The sequence below is a fragment of the Microplitis mediator genome, chromosome 9, assembly GCF_029852145.1.
Source record: "Microplitis mediator isolate UGA2020A chromosome 9, iyMicMedi2.1, whole genome shotgun sequence".
Lineage (NCBI taxonomy): Eukaryota > Metazoa > Arthropoda > Insecta > Hymenoptera > Braconidae > Microplitis > Microplitis mediator.
The window spans coordinates 18,109,750-18,120,576 of record NC_079977.1 but is presented as its reverse complement, the minus strand read 5'-3'; the positions used below and the strand labels follow the sequence as shown (position 1 = coordinate 18,120,576).

At 32.7% G+C, this 10,827-nt stretch overlaps 2 protein-coding genes across 2 annotated transcripts; one reads left to right on the top strand and one right to left on the bottom strand.

The window, feature by feature from the left end:
- Nucleotides 1-877: 877 nt before the first annotated feature.
- LOC130674457 (uncharacterized) lies at nucleotides 878-3,347 on the bottom strand. Its single transcript, XM_057479790.1, has 2 exons — nucleotides 1,471-3,347; nucleotides 878-1,106 (listed from the first exon to the last, which is right to left on the bottom strand). Exons 1-2 carry the CDS (start codon nucleotides 3,219-3,221, stop codon nucleotides 1,103-1,105), a joined length of 1,755 nt encoding a protein of 584 aa, XP_057335773.1. The 5' UTR covers nucleotides 3,222-3,347; the 3' UTR covers nucleotides 878-1,102.
- A 2,033-nt stretch (nucleotides 3,348-5,380) lies between these two features.
- On the top strand, nucleotides 5,381-7,850 carry LOC130674462 (uncharacterized). The gene is made up of 3 exons (XM_057479798.1): nucleotides 5,381-6,988; nucleotides 7,071-7,281; nucleotides 7,646-7,850. The coding sequence occupies exons 1-2, from the start codon at nucleotides 5,531-5,533 to the stop codon at nucleotides 7,074-7,076; spliced, it is 1,464 nt and encodes a 487-aa protein (XP_057335781.1). The 5' UTR covers nucleotides 5,381-5,530; the 3' UTR covers nucleotides 7,077-7,281; nucleotides 7,646-7,850.
- The last annotated feature ends 2,977 nt before the right edge of the window (nucleotides 7,851-10,827 follow it).

The following is a 10,827-nucleotide window of genomic DNA, read 5'->3' as shown; positions in this document are numbered from 1 at the left end:
CTACAACTTAATATTTTTTCATAAATATTGCCCATAAATAAAAATTTTATAAGTCCATGATTTAATCTAGTTTTGTCCTTGTAAATTATCAGAACTTAAATTTTTTAAAGTTCACGAATTAATCTAATTTAGTCTGCTCGTAACGCGTTTGTTTTTTAAAGTAGCAGGTCGAAAACAGCTTAAAATTTTCATAAAAGATCAAAATCAGATCAAATAGTCCAATCAGACTAAAATCAGGTCAAATTTTTCGACCCGGGTTTACTGGCACACATAAGCCACGTTTTATCTTGAAAATTTTAACTAACTTAGGTGATCATACGGGCAAATTAGCACCGATTCCTTCCTTGCTACTCAAATATCTCCTTCGACTTGTGGATATCGCTGCAAGAAGACGCAGTCCTGTCAGGCGGTGGAAAGATTTATCAACGAATCGATTTTGAATCCCCACTTCGAGTCTGTTCATTTTGATTCTTTGAATCGATTAATCGGCACAAAAAGTCAATTGTAATCGATTTTTTAATGGAAATTGATGTGCAGTAGCATTCAAATATTTTTTATCCGAAATTTCCAAAAATTCATAACTTTTTGAAAGGTGATATAAAAATTCGGAATAAATCACGGATGTGCACGGAGAGAAAAGTGCTTAGTAACCTGAACTATTCAGCGACAGATATAAAAATATAGTCTCCCTAACCAATTTTTATTGTTACTGGAACTATATACCAGTGTGAATCAGCACGACAAAATATTTACATTAACTAAACTTAAGAAACTATTTTTACCTCATTATGGTCACTACAAAACTTCAATATTTTTAAATCAAGGCTTAGTAGTAAACACAATATTACCTTTATCATTGGCTCGATTAAGGGGTTAGGGGTACTCAGGGGTATGAAAAAATGATGATTTTCAATAATTTTTTTTTTGTAGTTAATTACTTTATTTGACAAAAATAAAAACATAGCTTTATTAGAACACGTTTCGATTTGACTTCACGAAAATTTCAAAAAAAAAAATTAATAATTCAAAAAGTTATCGCTGTTTTTGTAGAGCCCGTTCCTCCCGAAGTCCTTTGCGGTGATCATCATAAGTCCTTGGAGATTCATCTAAAATCAATCGGACAAGAAAAATTAGTTTTATTAATAGATAATCTTGTGCCTGATCGAAGCTTTTTTTTTTTTTTTCGAAATTAACAAAATGGCGGCCTCAGGAAATTTTTTTCAAATTTTCGAGAAAAAAACCGACAGTTTATTGTTAAAAAAAAATCGAAATTTTGAAAAAAAAAAAAAATCCTTCGATCAGGCACGAGTTTTTAATGTATTTCAAAAGTACAATAAATTTTATTGAAATCTACCGAGCAGTTTTTAAGTTACAGTGATCACCAGTTCAGAAAACATAGTTTTGAGAAAAACGCATTTAAAGTTTTGCTATGGATTTATGTCGAATTATAAGAATTATTTAATAACTTACACTGAGTCATCTATTCCTGGACCATATAATAGCTCTTCAGCCGACATAGCAGCTTCCAAAATATCGATTTGCTGGTGCCTACGTTGCAATCGACCTTCTCGGGTGTTATCATTAGCGCGCTTATCTGCTACTTTGATACGTGCAGCATCCATTCTTTCTGCATACCGATGAGAATTAGGCCCACAATTAAGTCCTAGTGTATTCATCAAGACTAATAATGAATTTATACCCTCATTAAATATACACATAGCAACGTATGCAGCTATTTGTACGATGGTAAAACTAGTATTTACCGTTTTTGGGCATATTTTCCATACTAGTTGGTTAAAGCTTTCATTATTATTCTGATTGAATCCACCTACACATCTTGAAAGTAAATTTTCATTACTAAGATCTTCGTATATAGGCTTGATAGCTTTTAAAACATCAGAAGGTAAAGGAGAATAATCGTGAGAAAAGGTATCAAGCTCTCCTCTTGCTTCAGCGCGCTGGTAAGAGCACCAAGATTCTTCGCCTTTTGGACACATATCATGATTCGGTTTTTCATCACTCGAGCCGTAGTGATAAAAGGTTGCCATTATAGCAGATTTCATATTTTCAATAGAATCACAATGCCGGCGTATTGCTAAACCATAGTACACAGTTAGTTTGTCTATTAATTTTCCTGTGAGCTTACCTCGACCACCAAGACCTTTTTGTTTACTCTTCAGCGTACGTAATCGACTCCCCATCCGCTTTTGGACATGCCCTATACATTCCTTTTTATTTACAGTTGTATTTTCGTAAGGATCTGATTTTATAATTCCTGAATAGGTCTTGGAGTCACCATCACCAATATAGTTGGCATACTTAACTCCATATTTAGTTTCAGAATACGAAAACATTTCGACCATCGCATCCACCTCCATTTTCCCAGAAGACCCTTGATGATTAGCAGAACACACATCTTCATGCGATTGATACCATTCCTCGAACTCAACAGTATTTGTTTTTTTTTTCCAATACTCACATAGCTTACAATATGCACTTTTAATGTTTATGTCAAGAATCTTTCCAGTAAAATAGCCAATTATAGAAGAAACTCCAAATGACGATGTATATCCCCGTTTTTGCCAGGTTCCATCTCCCGATACAGTTAGATGATTTATATCTTCATTTTCAGTTGTTGGCATTGCTTGCTTTTCTTCATTCACAGCTTTCGTCATGAAGGTTTCTGCGACGGCTTTACTACAATTCAAAATCTGTTTCAGTAAAATTGTATGCGTAGATTTATCTAAAAAAGACGGCATGTCCATCAGGCCGCAAAACTTGCACAATCCTTCGTATCCTATTCCTAGTATTCTCATTACAAAAATGAAACGTCTGTTTATTTCATAAGAATGCCCAACGAAAGAACAGGAAGGAATATATTCATTTCCACAGTTATTACATGCAACTACAATTTTGAATCCCAGCCCACGTGTACTTGCTGTTTGAAACACTACATTTCCATCACATTTTTTACATTTTATAAGAGCAGAAATTGCAGTGAATACCTGAATAAAATTTATTATTCGAAATTCAGTACTGCTGTCTTCAGGTACATCATCTTCAGTGTTTTGTTTTAATTTTTTAGAAGATGTACTCTGAATACTTTCATCACGTTCGGCTGTTTTCGGATTAAAAACATTCTTTCTTTTGACTGAACGCGACTTATTAATTTTTTCAGAACTCCGAAGTTCTCTTGAAACCTTTCTAGAATCACGTCCCATGGTTAATAATTTAATTCACTTGAGAAATAATTTATCACAAAACTATCGACTGATCAGTGCAACGACTACAGGTATACTGGCAACCAAAAATTATTTTTCAGTTCTTGTACTACCTACAAATTGTGAATATATGTAGAAGGATATATATATATATATATATATATATATATATATATATATATATATATATATAATTATAAATACATTAAAATGGGGAGATATTCATGACAATGAAACCCGAAAGGTCGGTTGCTTGCAGCTGTTTCTAGCTACCTGCTCTCGAATGCCACGTAGCACCCGAGCGTCCTTTGGTCATTGTTAAATAACTCGAAAAGAATTTGTCGGATTCACTTCAAATTTTCACACAATATTTTTAAAATATTATACTTTAAGAAAATGCAAAAAAAAAAAAATCGATTTTTTGAAAATTCTGACTACCCCTAACCCCTTAACATAAAATAGATACAGTAACTATGTTAAGTCAGTGACTGTGTGATAGTTGGTAGAAATAATTTTAATAGTTGACTCAACTAAGAGTTTAGTTGTCGTCTCATAGAACTGCATGTATTTAGTTTATTTTACTACTCCCGGGAAAAAATGATCAGACCTGATCAGAAATGAACAGGCATGAGTCTTCAGGCCTGATCAGACATGAAAAATGACCATGCCTGACCAGGCCTGATCAGGCATGTTCATGTCTGTTCATGCCCATCCGGGTAAAAAAATTATATATAAAAAATGGCCCTATATAATTATATATAATTATGTATAACTATATTCAATTATGCATGTATATAATTATTGCTATAAAAATAAAAAAAATAAAAAATTCGGGCGTGTGCAGGATTTGAACCGTGGACCTTCCGCCCGAAAGTGCAACTCGCTACCCACTGACCTAAGAGATTTAGTTGAAAAGTAGGTTTCGTATGAACTTCAAGTAATAAAAATCTTATACGTGATAGATTCTTGGTCAACAAAATTTTAGATCTATGAGCAGACATGAACAGCCATGAACAGACATGAACATATATGACCAGGCATGAACAGGCATGGACAGGTATGATCAGACCTGAGCGTATTTAACGCTTCAGACATGAACAGGCATAAACAGGCATGATCAGGCCTGAGTGTATTCAACGCTTCAGACATGAACAGACATGAACAGGTATGATCAGGCCTGATCATGTCTAATTTCAGGCCTAATCATACATGAACAGGCATGATCAGGTCTAATTTCAGGCCTGATCATACATGAACAGGCATGGTCAGGTCTGATCATTTTTTCCCGGGCTGACAAAAGTATCAACCGTACTATTTCATCTTAGTTCTCTAAACAATCGATTTCTAGTTAATTTAATATTTATTGAATATTTCTGCTGACTAATAATTAAATGTAAAAAACTTCAAAGGATAATATAGTTATGAATACCATTAATATTTAGTTTCCCTGGCTATTAATTGCGTTCCTAATGCCAAAAGTGTGTATTTCAAAATATACGCCTTATTAGTTCTGCTGAGCCAAAGCAGCGTATCAAACTTTTTTTTTGCTTATCAATTCCGAATTGTTAAAAATGTGAAGATCGATTAAAAAAGTGAAAAAATATTTTTTTTTTATACCAAAAGGGGGTGTAAAAATTTGTTGTTGTCAATCAATTCGGAATTATTTATTAAAGTGAAAATCAATCAAGATAATATGGATGGAATTAAGCAATAACGTCTTGATCAAAATTTAAAAAAAAATCGAGTTATTATGATGAACGTACTTAGTATTTAATATTCATTTCCATCGATTCTTGTACAAATATATACTTTCCTATATGGATTTCTATGGGTTCTCATGCCATCCCACATGGATTTTGTTAAGGGGTTAGGGGTAGTCAGAATTTTCAAAAAATCGATTTTTTTTTTTTTGCATTTTCTTAAAGTATAATATTTTAAAAATATTGTGTGAAAATTTGAAGTGAATCCGACAAATTCTTTTCGAGTTATTTAACAATGACCAAAGGACGCTCGGGTGCTACGTGGCATTCGAGAGCAGGTAGCTAGAAACAGCTGCAAGCAACCGACCTTTCGGGTTTCATTGTCATGAATATCTCCCCATTTTAATGTATTTATAATTATATATATATATATATATATATATATATATATATATATATATATATATATCCTTCTACATATATTCACAATTTGTAGGTAGTACAAGAACTGAAAAATAATTTTTGGTTGCCAGTATACCTGTAGTCGTTGCACTGATCAGTCGATAGTTTTGTGATAAATTATTTCTCAAGTGAATTAAATTATTAACCATGGGACGTGATTCTAGAAAGGTTTCAAGAGAACTTCGGAGTTCTGAAAAAATTAATAAGTCGCGTTCAGTCAAAAGAAAGAATGTTTTTAATCCGAAAACAGCCGAACGTGATGAAAGTATTCAGAGTACATCTTCTAAAAAATTAAAACAAAACACTGAAGATGATGTACCTGAAGACAGCAGTACTGAATTTCGAATAATAAATTTTATTCAGGTATTCACTGCAATTTCTGCTCTTATAAAATGTAAAAAATGTGATGGAAATGTAGTGTTTCAAACAGCAAGTACACGTGGGCTGGGATTCAAAATTGTAGTTGCATGTAATAACTGTGGAAATGAATATATTCCTTCCTGTTCTTTCGTTGGGCATTCTTATGAAATAAACAGACGTTTCATTTTTGTAATGAGAATACTAGGAATAGGATACGAAGGATTGTGCAAGTTTTGCGGCCTGATGGACATGCCGTCTTTTTTAGATAAATCTACGCATACAATTTTACTGAAACAGATTTTGAATTGTAGTAAAGCCGTCGCAGAAACCTTCATGACGAAAGCTGTGAATGAAGAAAAGCAAGCAATGCCAACAACTGAAAATGAAGATATAAATCATCTAACTGTATCGGGAGATGGAACCTGGCAAAAACGGGGATATACATCGTCATTTGGAGTTTCTTCTATAATTGGCTATTTTACTGGAAAGATTCTTGACATAAACATTAAAAGTGCATATTGTAAGCTATGTGAGTATTGGAAAAAAAAAACAAATACTGTTGAGTTCGAGGAATGGTATCAATCGCATGAAGATGTGTGTTCTGCTAATCATCAAGGGTCTTCTGGGAAAATGGAGGTGGATGCGATGGTCGAAATGTTTTCGTATTCTGAAACTAAATATGGAGTTAAGTATGCCAACTATATTGGTGATGGTGACTCCAAGACCTATTCAGGAATTATAAAATCAGATCCTTACGAAAATACAACTGTAAATAAAAAGGAATGTATAGGGCATGTCCAAAAGCGGATGGGGAGTCGATTACGTACGCTGAAGAGTAAACAAAAAGGTCTTGGTGGTCGAGGTAAGCTCACAGGAAAATTAATAGACAAACTAACTGTGTACTATGGTTTAGCAATACGCCGGCATTGTGATTCTATTGAAAATATGAAATCTGCTATAATGGCAACCTTTTATCACTACGGCTCGAGTGATGAAAAACCGAATCATGATATGTGTCCAAAAGGCGAAGAATCTTGGTGCTCTTACCAGCGCGCTGAAGCAAGAGGAGAGCTTGATACCTTTTCTCACGATTATTCTCCTTTACCTTCTGATGTTTTAAAAGCTATCAAGCCTATATACGAAGATCTTAGTAATGAAAATTTACTTTCAAGATGTGTAGGTGGATTCAATCAGAATAATAATGAAAGCTTTAACCAACTAGTATGGAAAATATGCCCAAAAACGGTAAATACTAGTTTTACCATCGTACAAATAGCTGCATACGTTGCTATGTGTATATTTAATGAGGGTATAAATTCATTATTAGTCTTGATGAATACACTAGGACTTAATTGTGGGCCTAATTCTCATCGGTATGCAGAAAGAATGGATGCTGCACGTATCAAAGTAGCAGATAAGCGCGCTAATGATAACACCCGAGAAGGTCGATTGCAACGTAGGCACCAGCAAATCGATATTTTGGAAGCTGCTATGTCGGCTGAAGAGCTATTATATGGTCCAGGAATAGATGACTCAGTGTAAGTTATTAAATAATTCTTATAATTCGACATAAATCCATAGCAAAACTTTAAATGCGTTTTTCTCAAAACTATGTTTTCTGAACTGGTGATCACTGTAACTTAAAAACTGCTCGGTAGATTTCAATAAAATTTATTGTACTTTTGAAATACATTAAAAACTCGTGCCTGATCGAAGGATTTTTTTTTTTTTTCAAAATTTCGATTTTTTTTTAACAATAAACTGTCGGTTTTTTTCTCGAAAATTTGAAAAAAATTTCCTGAGGCCGCCATTTTGTTAATTTCGAAAAAAAAAAAAAAAGCTTCGATCAGGCACAAGATTATCTATTAATAAAACTAATTTTTCTTGTCCGATTGATTTTAGATGAATCTCCAAGGACTTATGATGATCACCGCAAAGGACTTCGGGAGGAACGGGCTCTACAAAAACAGCGATAACTTTTTGAATTATTAATTTTTTTTTTTGAAATTTTCGTGAAGTCAAATCGAAACGTGTTCTAATAAAGCTATGTTTTTATTTTTGTCAAATAAAGTAATTAACTACAAAAAAAAAATTATTGAAAATCATCATTTTTTCATACCCCTGAGTACCCCTAACCCCTTAATAAGGAAAGCAATTATGATAATTTTACCGCCGGATTACACGATTGTTTGACTGAATATCGACTCTTACTACTTCATGCCGCTTATTCCATTTACTTAGCAATTAAAATAATAAAGTTAATAACGAGTTAATGATGAGGAGTTTAAAATTACTAAATATTTTAGAATGGTACATTTATTTACCGTAGATTACTGTAATTTACCGTAGATTACCGTAATTTGCCGTAGATTACCGTAATTTACCGTAGATTACCGTAATTTGCCGTAGATTACCGTAATTTACCGTAGATTACTGTAATTTGCCGTAAATTACTGTAATTTATCGTAATTGCCGTAATTTACCGTAGATTACCGTAATTTGCCGTAGATTACCGTAATTTATCGTAATTACCGTAATTTACCGTAGATTACCGTAATTTGCCGTAGATTACCGTAATTTACCGTAGATTACCGTAATTTGCCGTAGATTACCGTAATTTATCGTAATTACCGTAATTTACCGTGGATTACCGTAATTTGCCGTAGATTACCGTAATTTACCGTGGATTACCGTAATTTACCGTAGATTACCGTAATTTGCCGTAGATTACCGTAATTTATCGTAGATTACCGTAATTTACCGTGGATTACCGTAATTTACCGTAGATTACCGTAATTTGCCGTAGATTACCGTAATTTATTGTAGATTACCGTAATTTACGGTAATTCTGCAAGGCACCGTAATTTACGGTAATTCTGCTAGGCACCGAAAATTACGGTAAATCACTGTATTTACCGTAATTCGGATCCGCTAGGGAAAGCAGCTGCTTCAAATTTTTGAAATAATTATTTGATAAAAATCTTAAAATGCTTCGAGAGTATAGATTTTTTATTTAAAATAAAATTGTGATTAAACTTTTTTGTATAGCATTCAATTACCTGCGATATTATATACGATGTTAGATAATTTCGATACTTACGTTGACGTTTTTATATAATTGCCTAGAATAAACGCACCAATAGATGGACGGTTAAGCAGACTCTTATGTCTTTAATCGAAATGAAGCAATAAAATATAAACAAGTTATAATAAAACAAATTATACTTAAGCAAAAATGTTTAATTAACTAGAAAAAAATAATTAAAACTTTGTATAACGTAGTGGTTGATTACAAAAAAGGAAAATTTAAGAAAAAGTCCAAATCCCCAGTAGATGGACGAAATCTCCAATAGGTGGACGGCCAATTTTATCGAATTTTTTCAATTTTATTGGTTAATTATTTAATTAATAAATTTGTTAATGAACTACGAAAATAATCACAAGATACATATCTGATTTTTTTATTTATTTATATTAATTATAACAAATATAGTTTACCGGTTGTCTGTCACATGCTTAGTAATGGTGGCGCTTTTAAAGCAAAACGTCGTCACGTCAAAATAAAAATAATATTTTTTATGATTATAACATATATTAAATTGAAATAAAATTATTTTCTAACATCAGAAATATATATAGATGAAAAAAAAAAATTTTTATGTTACATTTTCATTCCTAAATTTTATTTAGTCGGTAATTAAAATAATATTCGTCCATCTATTGGGGAGTGTCCATCTATTGGTGTATTTACCCTATAAACGAACATATGAAGAAAAGTTTTTTCGAATGATATTTTTATAATTAAATTATTATTTATTAACCAATCCACTTAATACACGAAACTAACAGATTTATAATTGTTAATAACAAACAACACGACAATTATTTCACTCAACTTTTCAGCAACGGATTCATTTCTTGAAGCTTAAATCCGTTATCTAACTGAGCTTCTGGAGGTTCAAATATCGATTTCAAGAATAAATTTAAATCAATTTTCTTTGTAGATAATAGTATAATCTACGAAAAAAACCTGGAGTTGAATTTCGTGTATCATTAATACTTATTGAGATATTTAGGAGTTTAAATTATTACTTACTTAGTCACCAAAACTTGCACATAGCACCTTTTTTGAATATCATCGAGTGCAATTATCAAAACCACATCAACCAATCGGTGAATACTACTTACAAATTTACTACTAATTTGATACTTGATTTGGAGATAACAATCACTCACGGCTATTGAGAAGAACCATTCGCCCAGGAAAGAAAACAATTCTCGGTTGCGATCTCAATGACTTTCTATTCCCGAACCGTCGCCTTATCAGAACTTGTTTGCGAAGTTTTGAATATTTATGAAAGAGCAATTCGATTGCAAAAATAAATACACTTCACAATAAAATCACCCCAGTGAACATGTAACTGAACACCAAATTATCAAAGTCAATCTGCTCATACTTTTGTTTTTCTTGAATTCTACTAATCTTCTTTAATTTCTTTGAATATTCTTTGTTCGGTTTGTCATTCCAATAATTAACTAAACCTGTTTCCACCGATAGTGCACCCATTTTATCGACTCTATCTTTCAGCGGCCAATCCTTTCGTGTCCAGTACACCAAATATTTCCTAAATAGAACGTCTTTTGAAACATGAAGATTTTTTAAATGTAAAGCGTGATCTAATTGACGACTAGTATTATCAAGGCATGCAATAGTTGAATTTTTCTGTGCTTTATATGCGCATCTATCAAGATCTGCATGATTTGATGGATGCAAATATTTTCTGTCCTCATCAGTAACCCACAACTTTTCATTGATCATATCATTCTCTCAAAGTGAATGATAATAAACGTGGTATCTATTGTCTCGGAGATCTTTCAGCGACTCGACGTTACGTCGGATTGGTTTTGACAACATTGCGGATATTTGCCCCTGAAACTCGGGCATTATTATAAACATGAATAGAAATCCGGAGAAGTAAATGATTCTCATGGATAAGCGATCCATTGGAGACATAACTCCCATATTAGCCAACATTCTCACTACGTCCATAATACTCTCACTAATCCTGAACGTATTATTAATT

Excerpts from the sequence above, each read along its gene's own strand:
- LOC130674457 (XM_057479790.1), bottom strand. The coding sequence starts at position 3,221 with ATGGGACGTGATTCTAGAAAGGTTTCAAGAGAACTTCGGAGTTCTGAA.
- LOC130674462 (XM_057479798.1), top strand. The coding sequence starts at position 5,531 with ATGGGACGTGATTCTAGAAAGGTTTCAAGAGAACTTCGGAGTTCTGAA.